Source organism: Tripterygium wilfordii, chromosome 17 (assembly GCF_013401445.1).
Source record: "Tripterygium wilfordii isolate XIE 37 chromosome 17, ASM1340144v1, whole genome shotgun sequence".
Classification (NCBI taxonomy): Eukaryota; Viridiplantae; Streptophyta; class Magnoliopsida; order Celastrales; family Celastraceae; genus Tripterygium; species Tripterygium wilfordii.
Genome location: NC_052248.1, coordinates 2,248,651 through 2,275,073, shown reverse-complemented (window position 1 = coordinate 2,275,073; position 26,423 = coordinate 2,248,651). Strand labels below are relative to the sequence as shown.

The 26,423-nt window shown below is 38.9% G+C and overlaps 5 protein-coding genes across 10 annotated transcripts; 2 read left to right on the top strand and 3 right to left on the bottom strand.

The window, feature by feature from the left end:
* Window positions 1-724: 724 nt before the first annotated feature.
* Window positions 725-4,047, top strand: LOC119982857. Its single transcript, XM_038826444.1, has 3 exons — window positions 725-1,915; window positions 2,757-3,018; window positions 3,446-4,047. The coding sequence occupies exons 1-3, from the start codon at window positions 873-875 to the stop codon at window positions 3,620-3,622; spliced, it is 1,482 nt and encodes a 493-aa protein (XP_038682372.1). The 5' UTR covers window positions 725-872; the 3' UTR covers window positions 3,623-4,047.
* A 676-nt stretch (window positions 4,048-4,723) lies between these two features.
* On the bottom strand, window positions 4,724-6,559 carry LOC119982996 (60S ribosomal protein L37a-like). Its single transcript, XM_038826630.1, has 5 exons — window positions 6,444-6,559; window positions 6,035-6,074; window positions 5,332-5,420; window positions 5,141-5,223; window positions 4,724-5,051 (listed from the first exon to the last, which is right to left on the bottom strand). Exons 1-5 carry the CDS (start codon window positions 6,528-6,530, stop codon window positions 4,988-4,990), a joined length of 363 nt encoding a protein of 120 aa, XP_038682558.1. The 5' UTR covers window positions 6,531-6,559; the 3' UTR covers window positions 4,724-4,987.
* Window positions 6,560-6,726: 167 nt separating this feature from the next.
* Window positions 6,727-9,578, top strand: LOC119982995 (metacaspase-1). The gene is made up of 5 exons (XM_038826629.1): window positions 6,727-7,191; window positions 8,129-8,459; window positions 8,763-8,883; window positions 8,973-9,188; window positions 9,360-9,578. Exons 1-5 carry the CDS (start codon window positions 6,819-6,821, stop codon window positions 9,417-9,419), a joined length of 1,101 nt encoding a protein of 366 aa, XP_038682557.1. The 5' UTR covers window positions 6,727-6,818; the 3' UTR covers window positions 9,420-9,578.
* A 428-nt stretch (window positions 9,579-10,006) lies between these two features.
* LOC119982753 (eukaryotic translation initiation factor 4G-like) lies at window positions 10,007-20,511 on the bottom strand. 3 transcript variants are annotated; one of them, XM_038826287.1, is made up of 11 exons: window positions 20,372-20,511; window positions 20,022-20,254; window positions 19,733-19,869; window positions 19,399-19,542; window positions 19,123-19,196; window positions 18,926-18,982; window positions 17,135-18,541; window positions 14,230-17,051; window positions 13,987-14,139; window positions 10,617-10,811; window positions 10,007-10,519 (listed from the first exon to the last, which is right to left on the bottom strand). In XM_038826287.1, exons 2-11 carry the CDS (start codon window positions 20,198-20,200, stop codon window positions 10,201-10,203), a joined length of 5,487 nt encoding a protein of 1,828 aa, XP_038682215.1. In that variant the 5' UTR covers window positions 20,201-20,254; window positions 20,372-20,511; the 3' UTR covers window positions 10,007-10,200. The 3 variants fall into 3 exon arrangements, with proteins under 3 accessions (XP_038682215.1, XP_038682213.1, XP_038682214.1); XM_038826285.1 differs by having other exon boundaries at window positions 13,987-17,051; XM_038826286.1 differs by lacking the exon at window positions 20,372-20,511 and having other exon boundaries at window positions 13,987-17,051; window positions 20,022-20,365.
* A 671-nt stretch (window positions 20,512-21,182) lies between these two features.
* Window positions 21,183-26,170, bottom strand: LOC119981751 (pentatricopeptide repeat-containing protein At1g09900-like). 4 transcript variants are annotated; one of them, XM_038824866.1, is made up of 6 exons: window positions 23,138-26,170; window positions 22,645-22,748; window positions 22,463-22,559; window positions 22,174-22,360; window positions 21,853-22,066; window positions 21,183-21,627 (listed from the first exon to the last, which is right to left on the bottom strand). In XM_038824866.1, exon 1 carries the CDS (start codon window positions 26,062-26,064, stop codon window positions 23,395-23,397), a length of 2,670 nt encoding a protein of 889 aa, XP_038680794.1. In that variant the 5' UTR covers window positions 26,065-26,170; the 3' UTR covers window positions 21,183-21,627; window positions 21,853-22,066; window positions 22,174-22,360; window positions 22,463-22,559; window positions 22,645-22,748; window positions 23,138-23,394. The 4 variants fall into 4 exon arrangements, with proteins under 4 accessions (XP_038680794.1, XP_038680792.1, XP_038680793.1 ...); XM_038824864.1 differs by having other exon boundaries at window positions 22,463-22,748; XM_038824865.1 differs by having other exon boundaries at window positions 21,961-22,066; window positions 22,463-22,748.
* Window positions 26,171-26,423: the final 253 nt, after the last annotated feature.

Sequence of the window (26,423 nt, the reverse complement as noted above, 5' to 3'; positions counted from 1 at the left end):
CCACTTGGGTGATAATTTAGTAGTAAATATTTATGAGGTTAAACATATAGACTCGGAAAGTCATGAGTTCGATTTTCACTAAGAGTAATATTTTTGTGGCAATGCGCTGGACTTTTGTCTAACTTACATTGTTGTCAGGTGAGAAATTTTTGTGCGTGTTGGGTTAACAGCTCGAGTTTAAGTCATATCAGATGTGTAAATGGTAAAATTTTTACGACGAAATTATCGGTTATTAAAAAAAAGAGAGTCTCTACGTGGGGTATATTTTCAAATTCTATAATAAGTTAGTTTTTGATATGCTTGCCCACTAAGGCATTCTAATATTAAACAATATTAGAAAATAGTAAGTGCCCTTAATGACTTTTGTACTCAAATTTAGAACAACAACATTGAATATTCATGCCACATTTAGAATAATTCAATGAGAGAGGGAATCAAAGCAAATAACATAAAATGCTTTCTATGACATAATGGCTTGAATCACACCTTGGAAATTAATTATGCAATTTTATCATGCCCAATGCTTCTTCTCCAAGAAAATTGTTTTTAATAATAGATTAAACATAAAATACAAAATTATACAAAAAAAAAAAAAAAAAAAAAGTCTAACTAATTAAAAAGCAATGGGCAATGGCAGTTACGTAGTTTATCTATAAATCGGAGGGTATGTTGTAGTGATAACAAATATTACCCGAATGGCCCTCTCCCCCCTCACAGAGTCCTTTCGGCTTAAAAACCATATACTCTACGCAGACGCCGCTTCCCAGGAAAATAAAAAATCGCATTGAAAGAAAAAGTAAGAGAGAAATTCAAAATCGGAATCAGCAGAATCGGAAACAATTTTCCTTCCCTTTCTTTTTGTTCCTTATGTAATGCATCAGAAGAAATCAGAAATCCAAATCGGAAAAGAAAGCATCGGCGTCTCTTCCGATTTCAATCCAATTCCTCAACAATCCTCCACCGCAGATTCTTCTTCTACTGCGCCGCCGTTCAAGGCACCGGCGGCACCTCCTCAGATTTTGATTGTTAATGACGAGATTGCCCCTTCCCCTTCGGCTTCGACGACCCCGACCCCTTACAAGCGGCCTCTTTTGACCAATCATCACCACCGGTCATCGCTTTCGAAATCGCCGACTATTTATCGATTCTCAGCTCCGGAGAAGCAGACGCCACCTTCGGCTTCGTTATTCTCGGTCTCCCTTGCCGCGAAATCTGCCGCGTTTAGGATACTCCGCCGCGTGCGGCATCTCCGGGTCCACCTCAGACTCGTGCTCCTACTCTCCCTTCCATTCTTTTATTTTCTTGTCTCTCATCCTTCCCACTCTTTTCTCCTTGATTTCCTCTCGGCCTTCGCCTTCTCTGCAGCTCTCTTGTTCTCTTTGAATCTAGCTGTTCCCCGCCTGCCCTCGATTCGGTTATTCCTCTCCCGTTCCTTACCTTTTCCTATTAAACTCACTTCTGCCTCTTCAGCGATATCGTCGAGGTCGCATTTGCCCGTGTTTTGGTCAATTGGATCAAGGCCGAAACAGGATAAGAGATTGGATTCCGGGTGCTTTGTGCAGGTTTACAGCAACGGGGACGTGTACGAAGGGGAATTCCACAAGGGGAAGTGCTCCGGAAGCGGCGTGTATTATTACTACTTGAGTGGAAGGTTCGAGGGCGACTGGGTTGATGCTAAGTACGACGGATATGGGGTGGAAACGTGGGCGAGGGGTAGCCGGTATCGGGGGCAATACAGACAGGGGCTTAGGCATGGATACGGTGTTTATAGATTCTATACAGGGGATTTGTATGCAGGGGAGTGGTCTAATGGGCAGAGCCACGGGTGTGGAGTGCATACATGTGAAGATGGAAGCCGGTATGTTGGGGAGTTCAAATGGGGTGTTAAACACGGTCTTGGCCACTACCATTTTAGGTAAATTTTTTGATTTGTTTGATATGAATTCATTCATTTATTGTGGGAAATTCGTGATTTGTGATCCCTTTGCTTAGGTTTTTGATAATATGATTGGTTTGTAAATTTCCCGTTTTACTTGCTGGTTGTGAGTAATGAAGTTTTACTTGCTTCTTGCATGCTGAATGTGGATTGCTTTTCTTAGGCAATTGATTTTGGAGGATTTTATTTGTTTCGACTGATTATTGGGGGATTGGAGTGACAAGTGGAGTTAGCAAATAGCAATTTAGGATATATTAACTTGAGCCTTAGCAATTCCTATGCAGACCAACTTTTTTGTCCCGAATCTATTGAAACACTGTATAACATAAACAGGAAACATTCTAAGCTTACCTGTTATGAAGTTATGGAGTTCCATAGGATTACTATTTCTTAGGAAAGTGGGCTCGCAAGTTGCAAATGAAAATTATTTGGTTCTTGAATTCACCTTGGCTACAAGAGAATAAAAACAGAAATGATGATGGGTGAACACTGAACTGTTTTGGAAAGGAAGTTCCTCTTTGTACTTATACTCTACGCGTAATTGCTTTTAGAATGTTGTTTTTTTTGGGTACAATATCATCTATACAGAATTGTTCTAATTAGAAATCACCGCAACGCGCCTGACAATATGTGACTATAGGTTTTCAAAAATTGTGGATTCTATCACCATTTTCGTCATCTCTTATATTTAAACACAAAGCTGATTTAACTTTTACTCTCTCGATACTTGCTAGTTCCCCATTGCCATTCGTCTTATTGTATGTGATTTACCAATTTCTGCTTCTTTCTGCTGGTGGCTTATCAAATTTGTGTCATTCAGGAATGGAGATACCTATGCTGGAGAATATTTTGCTGATAAGATGCATGGTTTTGGGGTCTATCGCTTTGCAAATGGGCATAGGTATGAAGGAGCTTGGCATGAAGGTAGAAGGCAAGGACTGGGGATGTATACATTCAGAAATGGGGAAACCCAATCCGGTCACTGGCAAAATGGAATTCTTGATGTCCCGAGTACACAAAACACCAGTCATCCTGTATCTCCTGTTGCTGTTTATCATTCCAAAGTACTCAATGCAGTTCAGGTATTTTGACTGACCTTCCTTCAAATTTTGTGCAATCTCCAGGATTGTTTAGTTCCATTTCTATTGGATATTACATGTATATATTTGCCCATTTAGTTCACTATTTTAGATGCATCAAATACCAATCTTCCCTGGTCTTTGTGCTGCCGAATATGGCAACGAGAAAACTTCTTGGTTTGCGTAAAATTCCTCTAGCCAAGAAGAGAGTTCGGAATTTCAACTGCTCTATTTGGATAGGTGCTTGAGATACAACCCTATCTGCGTAGAACCCATTAGCTCTGCACTTTTTTGGGTTTGCATTTATCAGTGCGCGTAGGGAAAACATCTTTTGCCTGTGCGATTATTTAGAAGATTTATTTGCCATGTCTCCTATAATAATATTTGAAATAATGATTGCTGGTTTTTTGTGATTTGTTTTAACAATCAGGAAGCGCGTCGAGCTGCGGAGAAAGCTTATGATGTGACCAAAGTCGATGAAAGGGTTAACAGGGCAGTGGCAGCTGCAAACCGGGCAGCTAATGCAGCTAGAGTAGCAGCAGTTAAAGCAGTTCAAAACATGCATCAAACTACTAGCGATGAAAACATTCCAATTCCTATTATGTGAGGCTTCCAGCAGTATCTCATACTTTCATCAGTGCAAATACATGATATGGATGACACTAATAGGACTTAACAGAAGTGCGCGGGAGATGTTGTTGTTGAGTAGTAGATTATCAACACTTTTCTACTTGGAAGGAAGGATTAAAAAAACGCGACAGGGTCACAGGAGGATTCCAGTGTGTAGAGGAGGATTCTTGACAAGGGCAGTTGCATCAAATCGTTTCTAGTTGGTTTTTGGCTTTTGAATCTGGTTAAGAGTTTTTGTAGAAGGGCTTAGACGTAATGTAAGTGCTGGTGGCCAGGTGAAACCCCCAACCAGCTGGTGTTGTAATTAAAGTCTACTCTGTTGCCATCTGCAATGAAAATCATTTCAGATGTATATACCGCTATTAGATTTATGTTCACAGAAGCCAAAGCTCTCTCCCAGAATCACTTTGGTATATCAATGTTTTAAATGCACGATTTTGACTAGTGGCAGAGAGGTCACTGACAACCGGTTTCATCTGCAGATCGGTTTAATTAATTTACTTTTTAGTTTTTTGGTTTAATTAATTTACTTTTTATTATTTTAGTTATTTGTTACATCATTTTACATGTTAACTAAATAATAGCTATGGTTTTACCGTTTTACATAAATAATTTCTAATCTGAGATAGTTAGACCGGTCAACCGATATGTAGACAGTAGACTGATATACCTCCGATTGAACCGTTGTTTGACCAATCCAATATATAAGTTATATTTTCATTGAATCGCACCGGTGGATCCTCCGGTTTTCGATTCAACAGGCCGGGATAATCAATTTTTTAAAACACGGCCGAGAATCACTTTCGTATGTAGACTACCTGAGAGATGAATATGACAAATTTGAATGGCAAACAGTTCCAATGCCGGCAATAAGATCTAGATGTAATCGTATTAGGAATAAGCAAAACCCAGATAATGGTAAACTCAGATTTAACCTTCTGCCAATTCTAACAAATTCAGCACAAGGAAACATCAAATATAAACTCGAAATTGGAAAAAAAAAATTCAAGTACACAAGTTTCTTAAGAATTCATGCTCTCATAATGGTATTTATGAAGTCAGGTAAAGGTCTCAAAAGTCTAATAATTTCTAAATTACCTTATTTAATGAGGTAAAATGTAGAACACAACATCAACAAAAACAAATCAGGTTTCAAACGGTACGTGAAACAGCTCCACAAATGAAGACTTCTAACATGAACCTCGAATTCATAGGAGACATGAAACCATAAATGATCAAAAAGCACAAACATTCAGTTTAGAACTTCAAAATCTGCCTTAAGTTCTAGAAAATGAAACAACAAAATTACAACGAATTTTGACGATGGAATCATAATATAAATTTAACTCTCTGTCTGCTCCCTCAGCCTCCTGATGGTACTCCTTACAGTAACAGCACTTGCAGTGCTGCCAAGGGTACACAAATGCGTAATCAGGAATAGTGTGAATGAAATTATATATTAGGTCAATATCAACAAAGAGGAAAATTATCTTACTTCAAAGTATAAGCACCACCAGCCTTCACTTTGCCGCAGTCTTTGCATCCCCATATTCCAACAGCTTTTCTTTTCACCGCGTACTACAGGAACAAAGATCATTAAATTGCATGCACATGCAAGGAAAAAATCATGCCAATACACATTTCCTTCGAATTTGTGTGAAGGTGGTATAAGGGACGATGAATTACCTTCCCGCAGAACTCACAGAAGAACTTGCTGTGCTGACTAACCTCCATCTTCTTAATCTGCTTCCTCAGACTAGCACCATAACGAGTGCCTGCAATGTTATCATGTCATTGGCATCACATCTCTAGTTATTCTCACAAATGGAGACAACTCAGTAACAATGAAATTTGCTATAGGTAAATTAAGATTACAAGATTAGGCATATGATGCAGACCTATGCACCATGCACAACAGCCAAAACCACCATAATAAAGCAAATGGGGTAAGCGAAAACCACCATATGAAAGCACATGGGTCAGGGTAAGTAAAAAATAAAACATCTTCGTAGACATATCAGTATATCACATGACCTTGTTCCGTAATTTGTTTTCAGTAATATACTAATTCACTACAGATACTCATAATTCAAGACTACACAGCTCAGTTTAATATTTGTCATCCAGTCTTAAGATCAAAATAGGGCAAATTATTGATGTTCGACACCCACTTTAAAAGTTTATCCAGCAAGCATTTCTTTTCAACAACATATAGTTTGCTTCAGAAGTAAACAATGACAAAAGCTACTCCAGACATAGCCAGAACAAAAAATTGGGGTAATTCCACTCCAACCAACCTCACTGCCTTTTCTATAGTTTTATATAACAAGACAAATAGTCATTTATGAACATTAGGCTAAATAAAACAAACAAAAAAATTAATACATACCATACTTGCCGACAATTCCAGCCTTCTTGGTTCTCTTCGTCTGCATGTCAACAACGGATTAACGGTGATAAGTAAGCACCCAAATGAGATATACACAAACGCTATCCATGATAATTCAAAAGATATAACAACAAGCCTAGCGTAAAATATAATATAATCGAGACAAATTCGAAAAAACCTCAACACATAAATCCATGAAAACCTAGATAAATGTAACAAATACAAAGATTCATACTCAGCACATTCATGGTACACTAAAACCACAAGATCGTAAAACAATATACAAGCATATAGGAAAAAAAAGAAGAAGATCGACTGCTCTGATACAAAAAATGCATAAATCAGCCATGAATTCAAGTTGACGCGCATAATCTCCCAAACTACAACAAAGCTCAAGTGAAGAGAGTACCATTGTCGGATAACTCTGAAGCGGCGAAAGAGAAGCAGAAACCCTAGGGCAGTCGAGACTGAAACAAAACCTCACCCCGTTCGTCATTTATATGCAAGCTTTTTCCGTCGTAAAATTGTAGCCCTAGCCCAGTTTCTAATGGGCCTCCAACCCCGTCTTAATTAGCCCATATGAATTTCATAATGGCCCGAATCTTTCATTTGATGGACCCAATATTCATATCATGGACCCCCGCCAAAAGGCCTGCAACAATAATTTTCTTACGCGTGATTGACCTCCTTCTTCTTCCTGCACCTCGCCGATTACATCAACACCCTCGATATATCCTCCAATTTACGAGATCAACCATCGTCCTTTAGGACCCGATCCGAAGCCATGTACTCGAACATGCTGGTCAACTGCTCCGGCTGCCGGACTCCATTACAGATGCCTCCGGGAGCGCAATCAATCCGCTGCGCCATCTGCAGCGCAATCACGCATCTCGCAGACCCTCGCTCTGTGCCTCCTCCCCCTCATCATACTGCGGCATCTCCGTCTCCTCCTCCGCCGCAGTCTCCCTCTCCGTATAACCATGCTCCGCCGGGTCCGGCGCCAAACGCCCACGGTAGGAAGAGAGCCGTGATATGCGGGATATCGTACAGGTTCTCGAGGCACGAGCTGAAGGGTTGTATCAATGACGCCAAGTGTATGAAGTATATGCTCGTCAACAAGTTCCAGTTCCCTGAAGAATCTATTCTCATGCTCACTGGTATGGCTTTCCCTCTAACTCATGCCTCTTTGTATGTATAAGGCGCTAGTTTGGATTAATCGGTTTTGCCTTTTGGCGTTAAGTAGGTTGCTAATGGAAGTTTGGCTTGAATTAATTATCCATCAATTGTTAGACAAGAGTGGTCCTTTAGCATTATTACGTTCCTAGCATATTAATGAAGATAACGGCGAAGTAACAAAAAAAATAAGGTTTTTAAATATCTTGCCTCGATTTTCCAAGATGAAGGGACATTAATAAAGATGTAGTTAATAGTATTAAAAACGGGTGGATGAAGTGAAGGAGTGCATATTGGGTTTTATGCAACTTGACGGACCTCTAATGTTGGAAAACTATATAACTCAGCTATACGACCGCGATGATTTATGGTTTGTAATGTTAGGCTGTTAAGAGACAACATATTCAAAAAATACATGTAATAGACATGCGAATATTTCGTTGGATGTTTGACCACATGAGTGAAGATATAATATGAAATGAGATTATTTAATCTAAGGTAGGAGTAGCACCAATTGAAGATAAGTGAGAACCGTTTAGGATGGTATGAACATTACAACATAGAGATAGCGGTGCGGGGAGGAGAATTGAGAGAATTTGTATAGAAGTGAGTAGGAAGTGAAAAGGAAGAACTAAAAAGATATGGCTTGAAGTTGTAAGAAAGGATATGGATTCAATAGGATTTGATGAAAGGATAATCTTAAATAGAAATGAATGGTTGAGACAAATACACCTCGTTGATTTTTTTTCATAGACTCATGTAGCCAATCCCAAATTTTTTGTATAAAGGCGCAAATGATGATAGGTTCCTAGCATTCAGTAGAAAGAGCTGGCAGAAGTTGGAATGGTGTGTTTCATTTCTTATTTATGACTCCATTTGGTAGAAGTTACAGTTAATCCTTGCCTGAAACTTCAAATGCAGAAGAACAGACTGATCCTTACAGAATTCCTACTAAAAACAACATGAGGATGGCATTGTATTGGCTTGTACAAGGTTGTCAACCAGGAGACTCTCTGGTATTTCACTATTCTGGCCATGGTTCACGGCAGAGGAATTATAATGGTGATGAAGTTGATGGATATGATGAAACTCTCTGTCCACTAGACTTTGAGACTCAGGGCATGATTGTTGATGATGAGATCAATACTACAATTGTCAGACCTCTTCCACATGGGGTCAGGCTCCATGCAATTATTGATGCTTGCCATAGTGGCACTGTTTTGGATTTGCCCTTTCTTTGCAGAATGAACCGGTGAGTCACATTTTTTTTTGTTAAATTCATCATTTAAATTTTTTTTTACCATTTCTGCTAGAGGGAGAATTGTACATAGAAGCATAAAAATTCACTTGGGGATTTTGAACTTGTTATGGGATGCTCAAGCTGTGTTTCAGATGATCTATATAGATTATGTTCTCACCCTCCCTTTTGTAACTTGTATTGTCTTTGCATAGTTTAGGATTTAATGCTGTTCTCGTCAGTAAAATTTGAAAAGAAAATTGGTGCATTTTGATATCAAATCCCTTACTTGTTTCTGTCCCTCATTCTTGGAAGTAGGAGTGGGCAGTACATCTGGGAGGACCATCGACCACGGTCTGGTTTATGGAAAGGGACTAGTGGTGGAGAGGCAATATCTTTCAGCGGTTGTGATGACGATCAAACTTCTGCTGATACATCCGTAAGTTCCAATAAAAGAACTGATATAGGATCCTTACAGATTTCTTTCTTAAAAGTAACAGCAGAACTGTAATATTGTTTTAAACGCAGGCTTTGTCAAAGATCACTTCCACTGGTGCCATGACTTACTGCTTCATCCAAGCCATTGAGAAAGGACAAGGTAATACATATGGGAGCATTCTCAATTCAATGCGTGCTGTCATCCGAAGTACAGGCAATGACCTTGGCGCTGGCGGTGGTGGTGCTGTGACGTCTCTCCTTACCATGCTTATGACCGGGGGCAGTGCTATTGGTGGGCTGAGACAGGTAAAGCCCTTTCACTGAATAGTTGCTAGTCTCATATAGTTAAGTCATACAGTGGTAGTATTAACTGTTTGACTCAACTATATGAGACATAAGATATCTGAAAGCATCTATGAAGTTCTCAAAAACATGTATCCAGAGTCTCTGACTTTTCCATGTTCTTGTTATTGACAGGAGCCTCAGTTAACCTCCTGCCAGCCGTTTGATGTGTATGCAAGACCTTTCTCCCTCTGATTTCTATTATATATTTGCAGATTGATCATTGTAGGGGAAAAATAAGAACAGGGTTTCTTGATTGTTATCAATAAACTCTCTGTTTGGAAATTTGTTGGATGGAATTGATTGCATCGAGGGGAGAAATTCTATATATGGCATACTGAAATATTTGTGTCATCTTTTTCAGATTTTCTTATATATACATGTTATTTTAGTTGCTTAACATGACATTCAGAGTTATGCCTTTTAAATAAGTACATGTCTAATTAACGAGTGGCCCAAGTGCTAAGGACAATGGTTAAGAACGTGCACCCACCAGAAATCAACATAACAAACTTCTACTCAACTCTGTTCAATTATCAAACTTCTATGGAGAGATGTCTCAATTGATAATCGACTTGGGTTAGGAATATGTGTGCCTAGATTCGATTTCAATGTGAAACATATTTCTCAATGGTATTTAAAAAAAAAAAACAAAACCCATCAAAGGTATCTAACAGGTCAAGATTATCAAAACACGAAAGGCATAACGAGATGAGCAGCAAACAGAAGCAAAAGTTCAGATATCACTGATGAAAGGCATCACCAAAGACATGACCTAAATATTTGATGCTCAATTGAACCTTTCATAATTTCAGTGAATATTTGCAAAAATAATAATAACACTCCGATCTGAGAACCCCATGTATAGATCCCACCCACCCACAAAGAAAAATACTTTCTTTTCAAAATTAACAGTAACCTAGGAGCATTAAACATTAATTTCTTCTAGCAAGATACAAATGAGCATCGGTATCATCTAAATAAATCTCTCTAATGTCCTTGATGTGTTAGGATTTGGAGGCCGGAAATTCTCCAACTGCAAATTGGAGCCGCCAACAATTTCATTCAAGGCACTTTCTCCTTTCTCAGATTTAATCATCTCCAAGGTGCTCCCAAGAACATCACCTGCAAGTCCAACTTTCAAAAGTTCTCCACCATCAAGTAACAACCGCCCAATCTCTCTCAAGGGGATCAAACTTTCCAAAATGACTCTGGCAAACAGGCGGCCAAGAAATTCTGATGCCTTCGGAGCATCATTTACCGCATCCTCCAAAGTGGTGAGAACCGATTCAAACCTGGGGAATTGCAAGTATCAAAGACGTAATAAAATTAAGTAAACCGCAATTATGAGTGTTTCAGTTTTATTATACAAATTGTTAAAAGCTTTTCTACCCTCTCATGAGCTGGCCTTGATTCAGCACAGCATCCCCAGGCTTTGTGAGGTTGACAAGAAGCTTAGCCAATAGATCACGTTCCATGTCCTTTCTCTCAAAGGAGTCATTAACCCAGAGGGAGACCATTGATGGATGGAAGCTTGGAGAATTCAAATCTTTAATGCATAGAGCAACCTCTTTCTCATCTTGTGCACTGAAAAGTAAAATAAAATATATGTTAGTTCGCTAATCAGAAAAATCTTCATTGCAACAACAGAAACAATGCAAAAATAACAACTCAAGCTAGACTACTGACAAACATCCATATCCAACAGTATCACATTTCCTAATTCATATCAAATAACATAGTACAAGAAAGTATCAGAGCATTGATTTTGTTGGGTACAGAACATTTACACTCATCAACAATACACAGTGAAGCCAAACAACAAACACTTTTTATAACCAATGACATCAGTAAATTTCTGATAGAGTTTCAGAACATCTTGGTTGGGCCAACATTAAACCATAATTTCATCAGTTCTATGAGTATCAAAGAGAATACTGCAAACCATGATGAGAATCTAAACTGAAATTACAGCTTTATTAGTGGTCTTTTCAGAGGGAATTTCCACTGTAGACGTTCTATTGATGACCTTCCCCTAAAAGCCATTAATGAAGAATTGAAGATGATACTTTGATTTTGTAGAAACAGGGGCAGATGGCTTCACCTGGAATTGTGCACAAAATTTAGGTCTATTTTGATATTTGATAATATAGACCCAGTAGTTTGCTAGGTAGTTCATTATATAACTAAAGTTTTTCAGGAGAAGATTTCTCAGGCTCAGCATGATTATTTAGAAAGATAGATTTCAGATGCTTCATCAGCAGCTAATGAATTTGTAGATCACTACTCAAAACAAGAGGAGGGGTCTATCTTGTAAACTGGATATCGAAAAAGCTTTCAACAACTTCAATAGGGACTTCCTTTTGAGAGTTTGGGGATATGATGAAAGCAAAAATGGATATCTTGGATCATGAAATGTGTTACTTCCACTACCAAAACAATCTCTCGCATTTTTCTTAGCATCCACAATCCCTAGGAAACAATCATCAACAGCAATATGCAACAGGTTGTATAAGGATTTTAAAGGATCTAGTACATCAGTACGTAAACCAGCCAAACCAAATCAAGGCCATCTGTCAAACCTCAACGAGAGCTCCAAAACACTAAAAAATTGGCATTTAGTCTTTCAAGGTACTCCTGATTTCATTCATAGGTCTTAAACCCCTTATGTAGTTCATCACTTGTGGTTGTAAATTCTACATGTTCGTCTTCAAACGATTACTGGCGGCATCTAAAGCTTTTGCACTCAAATAGTCCATTAATTTCAGTATAAGAGAAAATATATTCTTGGCCATCCTTTAATCTGATCTTACAAATATACATCCCAAGCACAATTCCTAGTCTCCTTAAGACAAATCATAACAACGAGAAGCATTCACAACACTTGTATTGATTGTAGCATCTAACGCCCAGCATCACAATTCTAAGACTTCAGAGGAGGTACCAGAACACTTTTCCAGCCTACATACTTTCATACTCCTCAAAAACAGAATCTTAATTTATGATAATATTTAAGTACATGAATTAGAACAATCATTAGAATCGAATCTTCTTCCTAATGAAATTGGTTATGGGTGAGCAAATGGATTTGATCTCAATAGAATGTGCAAGTAAATCAGTAAGAAAATAATAAAAACAGTGTGGGTATGATATGTGAAAACTAGTGATCATACATGATATCCTTCCTCCTAAATTGATTGCATGTTTTTTGAGTTAATTAATGAAGTGTGTAGGTATTACATATTCAAGCATATTATATAGGTATAGAAGTCAAATAGACAAATTAGGTATTTATAAGTCACTCTTATATGCATCTAATTGTCATAACTTCATTTTTCCTTTTCTTGGTAGATCGATTGAAAGGGATGGAAGAGTTGGGGTCCTAACATTACTATTTCCATCTAATAAAATCACAAACATGCCCTCCCCTTGGATGTGTCGAGCAAAGTAGGGGCGGAATATATTTGCAGGGTATTTATAGGTAAAACATGCTCTACCCTTGACATGAACACATCGCCCCTGCAGTTTCAAAAACAATGACCCCACTACTATCACTAAAACTTAACAGAGGCATTAGTCACTTTGAGAAAAGACAATATCATCTTCGACAACCCAAAAAAATTTATGCTCATACCAAAAAAAATTCATTATTTACAAGCCATAAGAAGACATTGCACCTCATTAAACCAATCTGTTAGTGTATCTTCACGTGCATATACGTCTGTTAGCGTCGCAATATTCGATTTAAAAGGCATTAAAGTAAAAAAGAACAATACTCTCAATTTTCTACTTCGACCATTGCAGCGAGACTGAATCCATATCAAATATGATATTGCTTCTCACCAATTTCTAATTCGAAATAATATTAGAACTAAAATCTGAAATAAACATTTGAGAGAAGAAATTATTTCTATTTCTTGTGCAGGAGTCCACGTTAAAATGTCAATCTTTGACACAAAAAACGTTTTGACAATGCAACTATATCAATCTAAACTGGGAAGACGACAAGTGAAATCTCAAAGTCCTTCGAAAATAAATTTGTATGTGGATGCAAGTCCTTCGTCCAATAAACTGATTATTAGTGTGATAAACTTAGGAGAAAAGATATGCGCAAGTACATAAAATAAACCGATGATGTAATCATTTCTGATTATTTTTACATTCAAAAAACAGGATATAATCATTCAGATTACAGATAATGGTATCTAACACTTCAGATAAGTAAACATGACACATTTTTGTTAGATGATGACCCTCGACCACGAACCTAATTGAATTTTGAAGTCCTCTTCATTGCTTAGTTAAACAATTGAAAAGCAACCTAATGGATTCAATTTAAAAGTGCTTTACAGGTCTACATTGCAGACAAGATACACACATTTATATTCCGGAGCATATGGTTTCAAAATCTCCAGCTTTTATAAACAAACAATAAAAGAAGAAATTGATGTTAGGTTGAAGAAAAAAAAAAAGATCTGTGGTGAAATAAGATTTTGGTATACGTTGAAAAGAAAAACTGAAGGTCTAGTAGTTATGTATTTTATTTTAATAAAATTATAGTTACGCGGAGAAGAAGGTATTTTATGATGATTATAACAAATTATGCTACGTTTGACTAAATCCGGGGGTGTTTTTTAGGAGGGAAGGGAGTGGCGCGGGGCTTATGAAAGGGAGGTGGATGTCCAATTTGACAATGCATGACACCTAGCAAACTGAACGCCAAAGGATGCTCAATAGTATAAGAATGAGACAAGATTATTACCTGTAAAATTCTTTGATGGCTGCAATAGACATGTCTCTCAAGCGTTCTTCAGGCCACACCTTTTCTGAAGGAACATTATGGGTGAAAGTCGATGGCTGCCCTCTTGGAGGAGGTGGAGTAGCAATGGATCTTTCAAAGCTACGGTCTTGATTTCTAATGTTGCGATTAGAGTAACTTATATCACGATCTAAACTATTGGATTGATCAAAAGCAGCAGGAACTGCGTATCCATCAGGAGCATACCTGGGAAGGGGATCCTCCCGGGGGCTGTAGGTTGTTCGCTCTGATACAGAACTATAACCATTCAAACCAGTTGCCATACTTCTCGATTCCCCAGAGATGGCAGAAATATTAGTCACGGGAGAGCTAGAAACTGCTGGTGCTCCTCGTATGGACATTCCTCTAGCAAGGCCACCTTGGGGTCCTAGAGTAATAGAATCATCAATGGGTCTCTGAGGCAAGGGAACAGACAAGGTCCTTGCCTCATAAGACTGTCTGTCATCCATTCGTACATCCTGAGCAGCAAACCCACGAACAGGGCTAGGCGACGCACGATAACCACCCATTTGGGAATTTGGGGAAGGTATCATGTTTGAACCTCTTGAACCAAAATCCACAGGTGCCCTTCTAGAAGGATTCATGCTTGGCCCACGGGCTAGCCTGTTTGTTTGTGCCTGCCGTTCTTGAGCAGCATCTCTATGTACTTCCTCTATCTTTTTTGGCCCTTCAACTTTTCTCCTCTGCTGCCATTTTCTTTTCCTAAGATCAATTGAATCCTTCAACATGAACCTAACCCTTGCAGATAATTTCATATTGGTTGATAAATTTTCCATCCTGTCAAAATACGCATCCATATGCTCCTTGGCTTTGGGATGGTCAATCATCTCTCCAATTGTGCTCATTAATTTGCAAAGAGCCTCAACATCTTCCTCATCTGGATTCTGATATTGACCCAGCAACTTCTTAATGCATTCATGCATGATCCTCTCAGTAAGCATTCTCTTCTTGTACAACTCCCCAATCAGTCTAATGTTACCTAGCATTCGTCTCCGTGCCTTCACTCTTTTCTCTTCTCTTTCCTCCGCAGACAATTTAACCTCACCCTCTTCATCACCTTTATTTGCCTCTTCTTGCTCTCTCTCACCTCTCTCAAATTCCTCCTGGCACTTGTTTAGAAGCAATCTCTTGAAAGTTATCTTTTCATTATTTTCATTGAAGTCAGGCATCTCACCAGCCAAATGATGACAAAAGTCTGCATACATTTCACAGAAAGTAGGCTCCATCAAAGCTTTGTCAAAAATTTGTGAAATGACACCAGTGAGAGTAACAGCATTGTCAATGTTAACTGCTTTTACTTGCTCAAACAGTTTTTCAAAGTTCTGAGGTGTTAGCTTGTTCAGTATAGCTTTTAATTGCCGTTGTTTGGCCTGTTCCTCATCTGTCACTTTACCCACTTCATACTTTCTCTCAGCTTTATGCATAACTTGTAATGGAGTCTGTGGAGAAGGAAACAAACCCTTCTGCTGGAAATTAGTAGCACGCTGCCACCTGTCTGCATCAGGGCTATTTCTTTGCATCCCTCCCTGAGACCCCATGGCCTGCATTGGCCCAGATAAAATCCCTCCATGTTGCACAGGAAGCTGTGCACGTGGATTTCTTAAAACGCCAGAATTGCCTCCTTGGCCAGGACGAAATCCTGAACCAATATCAAGACGCGAGTCTCTCCCAAAAGAAGCTAGCTGCTTATTCCATCTGTCCTCATCAAGCATGACACTCCCACGACGTTCACTACGGGAGCCCCCAGAATGCCTATCTATTACTCTTCCAGGACTAGGATATGAATCAATAGGATGAGAAACATTAACGTTTGTATTCATTAAGGCCTCAGCAATGTCTGATGCAATTTCAAAACCCTCGGGCAGATTTTTACACTTGTCTGCGAATTGCAAGAGGAAATCTTTAGAATACTTTTTGTCAGTATTTTCATTTCCATCATTTTCATAATTCAATGATCCTCCATGAGCTTTTTCCCCATTAGCGAGACTTTCAAGTTTCAATGCAGAGATGTCAGCAGCATCTTCCCAATTATCAGGTTCGGCTTTATTCTGCACACCTTTGTCACTCACTGCATCATCTACTCGCAGAACATCAGCAACTTCCTGCTTCAAAGTAACACTATCAGTGAGTTCGGAAGTTACAGCAGATTCTTTCTTTTCCTCCGGCCCTTTATATGCCATGTAAAGATCGGAAGTTGTCCCGGCAGCATCTGCTTTCTGGAGAAGTTCTTTCATCTTCTTTTTCCCTCTAGCATTACTGCTCTTTGGCCTGGTCAGTTCTGGAATGGGTTTATCCTTGGAACTAGAAATGGAGACGGAAGCCATGCCAGAAATAGTGCTCTCCACACTGTCTTTTGAAGTTGCTTCAGAAAGATCAGCACTTGTGACAGGATCAGGCTGCTGATCTTGCATCACAGTCTTCATAACAGAAATTTCACTCCTACCCATCAAATCACTCTTGCTTGTAGCAGCATCAAGAATGGCGATATTATCACCTGAAGAATTTTTACAATCTGTGGAATCAGTCTGGGAAGTCAATGTGTCAATATTATCAGATGTACCATTTTCTTTTTTGCAGCAATACACAGGTTCATCTGAACCTCTCTGCACAGTTTCTGCGGTTGGACCCTCATTGCTGAAACTTGTTTCCTTAAAAACATAACCCTGATCAGCTTGTTTAGCAACTAAAGGAGATTCTGAAGTTCCAGAAACCGAAGAAAGGTTGGAACCATCACCATCTTCTTTAGGTCCTTCAAACATTGCTTTTCCTATGGCTCCCTGTGACCCAATAGTTTCATGATCTAGTTGTTTCTGTAGAGAATAATTATCCAAATTAGAATTACTAGAAGCATCCAGTGTATGAACAACGCATCCATCATCAGAAACTTCAGAAGAAGTGCCCACCAAGCCACCTCCAACATTGGTACCAGAAGCACCACCAATTCCATTAGCTTCGTCACTTTCAGAATCTCGTGAAGGGAAACTCATCGCAGTATGTTGTTCACCAACCTGCAAAGAATGGCTTAAATCCATGCCAAGGAAGAAAAACTAACGAATCAATATCAGAAAGAAAAATTTTCAGGTTAAAGTACCTGATGATGAGATTGCAAATGCCTGCTCTTTCCTGGCCTCTTTTGATCATCTTTAATAGAGTTTGACCTCAAAATTTCCTTTTTCCTGCCTTCAGTATTGGTCACACCGGGAACAGACTCTTCAAACTGACCATCTGAAGCGGAGGACAAATGATTAGTCGCTGAATTATCAACAGAAACAGCAGCAGTAACCACCCCAGTTTGTTCAGATGCCACTGGCTTGGAAGCAAAAGATTCACCCGCAGGTTTTGGCTGCTGCAAAGAGCTTTCAGAGCAAGCATTGACATCCTCTCGAGAGTAAGACGAGCCAACTTCTCCAAATGGCCGAGAAGATTTAGGAGATCCACTATTTTCAATGGCAGGTGGATTATTCTGCAATGATGATCCAGCCACTTTTTCTCCAGAAGAACCAACTGCAGGTTTCACAGTCACCTTTGTTATTCCTGATGGCAGAGAGGGGATCACATTATGAACATCACGAGTATGTTCTGCGTTGGAAGGTTCAGTAGAACCACGCACCGCAGCTCCAGTCTTATTTACAGGCAGAGGAGTAGCACTTTGGTTCATGAATGACACATTTTGTGGACCTTGGCTAACAGAATAATAGGGCCTTGGTGCCTGAGAGGTGGGTGCAATATGGCTACTTGTTAATGGGCGAGAGCTTGGAGCAGGAAAAAACAGTGGACTGGAATTATAGGTGCCCGGATAGTAGTTAATTGGATGAGAAGGTCCAAACGATGGAACTGGCTGGGATTGTGGTACATTAGGATGAGATCTTTGAACTGATGTGCTACCGTCTGTATGTGTATCTACCCGTTTATCCAGCCTCAGCTCCTCATGTGTCTCAGGGTGAGTGATCTTCACAGTTGTTTTACGAGGACCACCAAACTTTCCTCCCTGCTGCTGGGGATATTGTGGGGTCATGCCAATTCCCACGTTGTCTAGATTTGGGGATATCTGAGGACCCATCTGGGTAGTGAAACCCAAGCCCTGGCCGTGATGCATAATTCCTTGAGGCTGCATTGGATGCTGAAGACCTTGAATAAACACCTGTTTCTGTACTTGAGGAGCATTTCCCATCGATAATGGCATAGGAATCGGCATCTGGAGTGAAGTTCCAGACACACCCTGAGACTGTATCTGTGGATTGGGTCCACCAAACTGCACAGAAACCTGTGGCTGGTGAAATGGCCTTGGCATAGAAGTTATTGGAATGGGAAGAACTGGAGGCTTCTGGGTTTGGCTAATTGAAGGTGCAGCTGACGCTTGACTATCCCTTTTGGCTTTGGACACTGGTTGAACCTCCGTGGAATTATTCTGATCAATCCCATTATCCTTCCTTGGTGCCTGTTGCTTAGGAACAGAAGTTGGCAATGGAGGTCCACATCTAAAGGGCTCATGCCTTGCCTGCAAGTTTTACGGATCAAATAATTTTTCTCAACATTCTTTGTTATGAAGGATTCCAGCTACAATGCCCATAAGCAGCATTAAAAAAATTATGATTATATAAGAATGGCATTATGGAACTGAAAATGGAATCATTGCAACAACTCAATAACCATTGAGTCAGATGAATTCAGTCAAATGACAAAGAAAATGTCCAATCATGTGTGGCGTAATGGAAAAACTTGAAAGAAGATGCTTATAAAAAATAATATAAATAAATAAATAACCCTTGAAAGAATGCATGTGGAAGGAAAAACTACAAAATAATGCAACAATAAAGGGTGCGTTGACATAAATCCCTTAATAATCTCTTCATGTAATACAGTAAAACAGACAAGAGAGAACCTGGTCACGTTTCTGCTCATCCAAATTAGGCGGAGCTGAGCTTGTTCGAGGAGGAATCTACAATAATATGGAAACAAGATCAAAAAAATTATAAGAAAGAAACTAAGGGGGAAGAAAAAATAGGGAGAGGCAGGGAAGTGTCAAGCACCATGCATAAGTAAAAAGCTTGAATGAAGACTATGAGTGATGAACAATACCTGCATTCCATTCATGAAACCTGGACTTATGGACCCAAATTGAAATGGGAAAGCTTTAGGTGCATCTCCTGGGCCTACGCCATCAGCAAACATTGATCAGCATAAATTAGTTAGAAATGTAAAATCCATAAAAGAGAAAGAACCAGTTAACAAAAATTAATATTGGTGATATAGTTTACATACAAATTATAGACAGCACCAGGATTTATAAAATTTGAACACGTTTAGAACCATATAAAAATATTCTACCAACATCAAGGAATGAGATGAGCATACCCTTGACTGGGGTGGCAGGCCCACCACTGGGGGGGGTCAAGGTGGAAGGTTGAGAAGCTGGAGTTTTCGGAACATCTCTGTTGCTACCCCTCTGAGTTGTTGGCTTGGCAGCAGTTCCACTCAATACTGGTACATTAGATGTTCCTACCATGAGGAAACACAATTCAAAACCAAATCAAACAAAGGCAAAATACATCACATTGAAAATTGAAATACAAGTTGCCACCAAACTATCACATTCTTTCACCGGGTAATATCCGGATCCCATTTAAATTAAGATTAGAAAAAATTCCAATCCATTAATCCAAAAGTAATAAAATTTACACTGATATACCATGTATTTGGGGCTGAATATGGGCACCGTTCTGAACATTCCGTGGGGCATTAGTAGCATTACTAGACTCTGAAGAATTCACAGCAGGTACGTTTCCCCTCGATTGCGCTCCTTGTACATTGTTACCCTTCTTGAAGCTATCACCATGATAAAAAGAACAATGAAAACAAAAATCAAATATTCAGAAAAAACACCTAAATCATAAGGAAGCCGTGATAACTTGTCAACAACAACTAACGAAAAAAAATCCAAACCAGGGAAAAAAAACCTTAAAAACAATAGAAAATACCTTCTGCCAGGGGGTAAAGTCGACGAAGATGAACTGATGGAAGGAGAAGGAACGGGCCCGCCGCCACCGCCCTTACCGTAAACACCTGAGGAGCTCCGCTGCTGATTCGAGCTTGCGGATCGCCCTTGTTTCTTGTACTGTGTATCACCTCTATCGGTCCTTGATTGATTGACGGACATATATCCGTTTCCCTAAATTCCTCCTATTTTGCTTTGTTTTCACTCTCTTTTTCTCTGCAACCGACACACAGATCGCCAAAACCCAATTAACAAAACGATCAAAAACGAAAACCACAACGCATAAATATAAAAAAATATAGATTGGGGTGCGATTGAAGAGAGTGAGGGGACCTGAAGTTAGAAAGAAAGAGTGTAGAGAAAAACAGAAGAAGAGAAATAGGGTTTTATTGCGAAGTCATTGCGATATCAAAAAAAAAACAAAAGAGAGCAAAATTGGGTAAGGAGTGAAGAAGAGATGTAGAAGGGTAAAGGTAAAGTGGGGGGTAAAAAGGTCACAAAGTGACAAAAAAAGAGTCTGTTCAAAACCCAACAGGTTTTTTAGGAGATCGAAATCGATAGATCTAAATAGGTCGCTCTCTCCCCACACACACACGCACGCACGTTTACTGTTTTTCTTTCTTTTAAATGATTGTAATATTTAGCTTCTTTTTTTTTTTAATTTAAACTCAACATTTCATTCTATAATAATAAATTTATACCAATAAATAGAGGCCTCCACGATCGATTTTGGTCGATTTTTGAAATAAAAATAACCGATCAATTGACGGTTTGATCGATTTTTTCAAGATTTCGATCGGTCCTCACTAACATATCTTTGATAATAACCGACCATTCGGATGATTTGATCCGAACGGTTAATTTGGACGGTCCTGCCTTTATATCTATAACCCGTGAGTAAAATTTAAGTAACAATTTTTATTTTAGAATAAATTTAAAATCTAGCAATTAAGATTATTTATATTTTATATTTATAATTTTTTCAAAAATTTTCTAAATATTTTTAGTACACCAGTCGATTGTATACACTGTATACACAAGTCCTCCCAAATCCATTATTATTTGTTTAATGAACATGTAATAAATTATATACAGTAATGTATTATATAGGACATGGTAAAATAATAAATAAGAGTGTGCTCAATGTTAATAAATTTTGTATGTACTCAAAAAATAATAAATTATGTTTGCCCTTATATTTAATAAATTTTACTTTCAAATTCCCATATCAGTAAAGCACATTCACTACCAATGACCTGTGTCCTAAACCTAAACTGGGTGCGTTAGGTGGCAAAGACTTGTGTATATATATATGGCATGTATCTTCTTCATTGTTAGGTGGCACAGAGAGTCTCTTTTTCTATCAGGCTCTGAAACATGATGAAGATGAGTTAGGTGGTGGAGGCATTGAAGGCTTGAAGCAGGAATAGGATAGTGCAGGCGCCTACATGATGAAGTTAATCCTCCAGGCTCCTTCTGGGAAAAGTTTCGAGAACATGGAAACTGTTCTGGTCGATTTGGATGAGAAGCCAGCTCTCCCATCCCAATAAACTCCAACTCCAATGGAATTTCAACCTGAAACCAACAAGCTGAATATTCCAAAAATTTATCGTTAGGGGTGACCTTTTAGAGAAACGACAACAGAGACAGGTGCAAGAGTATTCCCCATAGACAAAATGAATGGGATTGACATTAAAATCTTTAGAAATTTGAAATTCCCATGCCATGTTACCAAGGAAATTATTCAATGTCACAATAAGATGTCTTCATAAAGGTGCTTTTGCACTTTATATCTAATGAAAGGATGAACTTACAGCATGATATTCCTTTGCATAAATCCTCTCAAAGCTCACGATAAATGGGCATATTTGCCTTCAGAAACTTTGATTCTCCATTTATGTGGTGTTAAAAGGTGTACAAACCTTGTCTTCCCAAACTACTTCATATGCATATCTTAGCAGACAACTTGATTCCATGAGCAACCAGCCAAACTATTTGTTATCCGTTAAAATCCAAACCATTATGCATCTGCAGCCACAAACCAAACAAAAGATGAGCATAAAAAGTCTAGAGAACAACTTTAGAGCCTCCAAAGTCATCTTCTGTTTTTCAGGGAATCACAGAAATGCTCTTACACTGTGATGACTGGAATGTTCTACATGTTAAGCGCTTGGACTACAAATCTACTGGCCTTTTTTGCCTACTCTCCCATTTGTTTTTGAATCAACTTAGACATCTTTTATCCATCATAATACTCAATCCAGCACATCATGCAGATGACCGCTACCTTGCATTCCATTGACTAGGACCACCAGGTAGATGCTGGGAAAAAATGTACGAGAAAGTAACCACCAAAAACAATATGAAGTTTGATATTCGATCAAAATATTGAAAAATTAGTTGAAAGCAAAATGCAATACTTACACACTTTAAGATCTGCCCCAATGACTTCGATTTCGATGACTGTGACTAAAAAAGCTTAACTCCTGCAGGCAGAGAGCACCACGCTACATTTGACTCTCTACATCTCAAAGAAGAAGGTTATAATAACTGATCCAAGTCTCTAATGAGCATCGCAAAATAGGAAGGCTGCGACGTCAATCAACCTGGCTAATATTATGCCCCTGGCCAATATTTTATATTTTACCCCATCAAAATCAAAGGAAACCTCTCAATTTCTGACCCCCACCAAGGCTCTCTCAGGCATTCCCTGTTTGCAATATTGAGACAATAGTACATTAGCAGTAATAACATTTGGAAAAAAAAGAAGACATCTTAACCAATTTTGCTATTATAATCATAACACGTTTCCAGTAAGTCGCTGCAAACACCATTCATCATGGTTTTGTATGTCCCAGTGTTTGGAACAATGCCTGCAGAGATAAGCTCATCTAGCATCATAACAGTTCGATTCATTTTTCAACTACTGGTGAACAAAAATATGAATCATCTCAAATTTGACTAAGTTTAATTTTGTTAGTATGATTGCTATTACTTTGACAGTTCACAGCATTAGTGATATGCCATGCACTTTGATTATGAAGCAAAAGCAACATTAGCATGTATCCAAAAATTTTAACATCAAATTAAGTTACTCACCACATATCACCTCAGCCGACATGTTCTGCAATAAATTTCAGACATCAATTCTCTCAAATCTCACCAAACTGAAATGTTCTGCAACAACCCCAATGGAGGAATCCCAGTACTTGAAAGAAAAGTCTCTGTTGCTTTAAAGAAATCTCGATGAAGTGATGGCAAGTGGCAGATAATTTGAGGTTCTTGCCAAGAACAGATTCAAAGACCAAAGGGATTCACCAGCTTGGAAATTTCACCTTAGGGTTCTGAACCAACTTTCAAGAGCCGAGACAAACATTTTCAATTAGCTTAAGATGTCCATGACTAGCCTCTGTATGCACTGTATTTCTGCACAAGTATTCATAAGTAATGTACATGAGGAAATCTAGAAACAAGCTCTTCTCAGATGTTTCTTCACTTAGATCAGCACTTTCTTGCAAATCATAGTATGCCCTGTCCAATATTTTATAGGTTACCTCATCAAAAACAAAGAAAACCTCTCTCAATTTCTGACCCCACATCAAAGCTCTCTCAGGCATTCCCTGCTTGCAATATTGAGACAATAGCACATTAGCTGTGATGACATTTGGAACAAATGCCATCTTTATCAATTTTGCCGCTATAATCATAGCACGTTCCAATATGTCACTGCAAACACCATTCATCATAGTGTTGTATGTCGCAGTGTTTGGAACAATGCCTGCTGAGATAAGCTCATCTAGCATCATTACTGCTCGATTCATTTTTCGACTACTGCAGAAACCATGGATGCGTATATTATAGGTTGTGATATCTGGGTCCCATCCACTGGTATACATTTTCTTCACAAATTCCTCTGCACTGTCCATATCAAATGCCTTACAGTATCCACCTATCAGTGTGTTATACGTGACAATATCAGCTGACAGGCCAGCACGATGCATCTCTATAAATGCATCAACTGCAGACCTCATTCTTCCCTGTCTACAAAAACCATTTATAATAATATTAACAGTAAACACATCGGGTAGGAGACCATTTTTCCTCATTTCTTTCTGTAACTTCAACGCTTCATGCAGCCTCCCACTGTTACAAAACCCAGCAATCAGAGAGTTATATGCAAAATTATTTGGCACAAAACCTATCCTTGACATCTCTAAAAATACATCATAAGCCTCGTCCACCTGACCTGTTTTGCAAAGCCCATCAATAAAGGCTGAAAAAGCAACACCGTCTGGATATAATCCCCTGCCTAGCATCTCATTCCACAGATTTTGAGCCCCCACAATATCCCCTAGCTTGAAGTATCCATCAAAAAGCAATGTAAAGGCCACTTTGCCAATTGGAAGACCCTTTTCCAACATCTTCTGCAAAAGCTCCCAGGCTTCTTGCAGTCTACCCATTTTGCACAAGCCCATAAGCAAAGAACTACATGAGGAAGATGAGGGAGTTAGACAAAAGTTAACCATAATTTTATATACCTCAGATGCATTCTCTTCCAACCCTTCTCGGCTATAAGCTGCAATGATTGAGTTAAAAGCAATCACACTCAAAGGAATACCTTTCTCAAGCATATCCTCCAACAGTTTCACGGCCTCATCCAACCGACCTGCCCAACACAACCCTGAAACTGAAATATCATATAGTGAATGATCTGGAATCAAACTCGACACTGATAAATCCCTCAATAATCTATCACCATCTTCTTCTCTCCCATACTTGTAATGCCCAGCAACCAAAATATTAAATGTTACACCATCAGGAGCTATACCCCTGTTCATCATTTTTTCATAAAGCATGTTTGCCTGATCAATGTCCCTGGCTTTGACATATCCATTCATCAAGGTATTATACATTATAACATTTGGAGAAATACCCATATCTTGGGTGTCATCAAAAATTTTCCTTGCTTCAAAAAGATTCCCCTCATTGCAGAGTGCATTTATAATTGTATTAAACGTTATAGCACTCGGTTTACAGTCTCTTTCAATCATAAGTTGCATCCATTTGAGTGCATCAGAAGTCAAGCCTCGTGAACAATACGCATTAATCAAAATGTTATAAGCAACAACATCAGGTTCACACCAATATTTCCACATGACATGTAACAGACTTTCTGCTATTTGGACATAGCTTTCTTGGCAAAACCCAAGAATCATCATATTAAACGTACGATTGGATGGTCTTGGGCCTTCACGAACCATACTCCTAAACAACTTCCACACACTACCATAATCACCAACCCTGAGAAGAAATTTAAAAAGAATGCCAATAGCAGACAAACTCGGTTTTGCACCTACCTTCCTCATCCAATGCACAATCTCCAACGCTTCACAACCCATTTCCACATTCAAAAAAACCCTCATAAGCGTATCCAGAACAGAAAAATCTGACTCATACTCGTGATGATTCCCCCACATAAACTTCACCAAACCTCTACTCCTAACAGCCCCTATTCTACCAAAAACCCGTGAAACCACATCTTGAGCCCATAGCCGAAGATCCTCTGCCGCTAAAATATGCGCAGCAACACAACAGGACCTAAGTGTAGCCTCAGAATCTTCCTGAAAAACAAATTTGAAGAAAGCAAGTGCTGTTTCTCGGGTTTCTAATAGTTTCATGATCTTTACCAATAAGTGGGGACAAAATTTCTGAGAGAAAGCCTTCAATATGTAACCTTGTTTTTGTTTGATTATCTTTGACAATCCAACAACGATTTTACGGCGTTCGTTTGAATTCACATAGGCCAAAGAATTTGAATTTGAAATCAAATTACTAAATGGCGAGAATTGATCAAGGTAACAAATAGTTGTAGAACTAGCGTTGGAAGAAGAATACGAAATGTATGAATAACAGGAATACAAGTGCACGACACTAGGGTATAGGGTTTTAGGGAAATTGTGATTGAAGAAAAACAAGGAGTAGTGTACCTTGAGCGATTTGCGCAGAAAGCGCACCTTAGTGGACATGCGAAGCTGCCGGAAAGAGTAAGGAAGCGTTGGTGGCGGTGGGTGGTGGAGGTCGAGAGGCAGATTCGCATATGTAGCAAAATTGGGGGGACGTTATAGCCTTTCAAGTTTCAAATGGGGTTTTCCGGTTATTATTTGTAAAATATTCTTATTTACCATATTTTGTAATCACCAAACTGTCAAAATTTTACATAAAATATAAATATCTCCCCATATTACAAGGCTCCTGCAAATTGAGTTATTGATTGAGAGACAATAACTTTACATGTCCTTCACTTTAGGTCATGGGTTCTAGTCTCACCTCCTCTTGAATATTTATAAAGAGGTGCGTGGGCTTGGTCTGCCTCTACGTGGGCTTG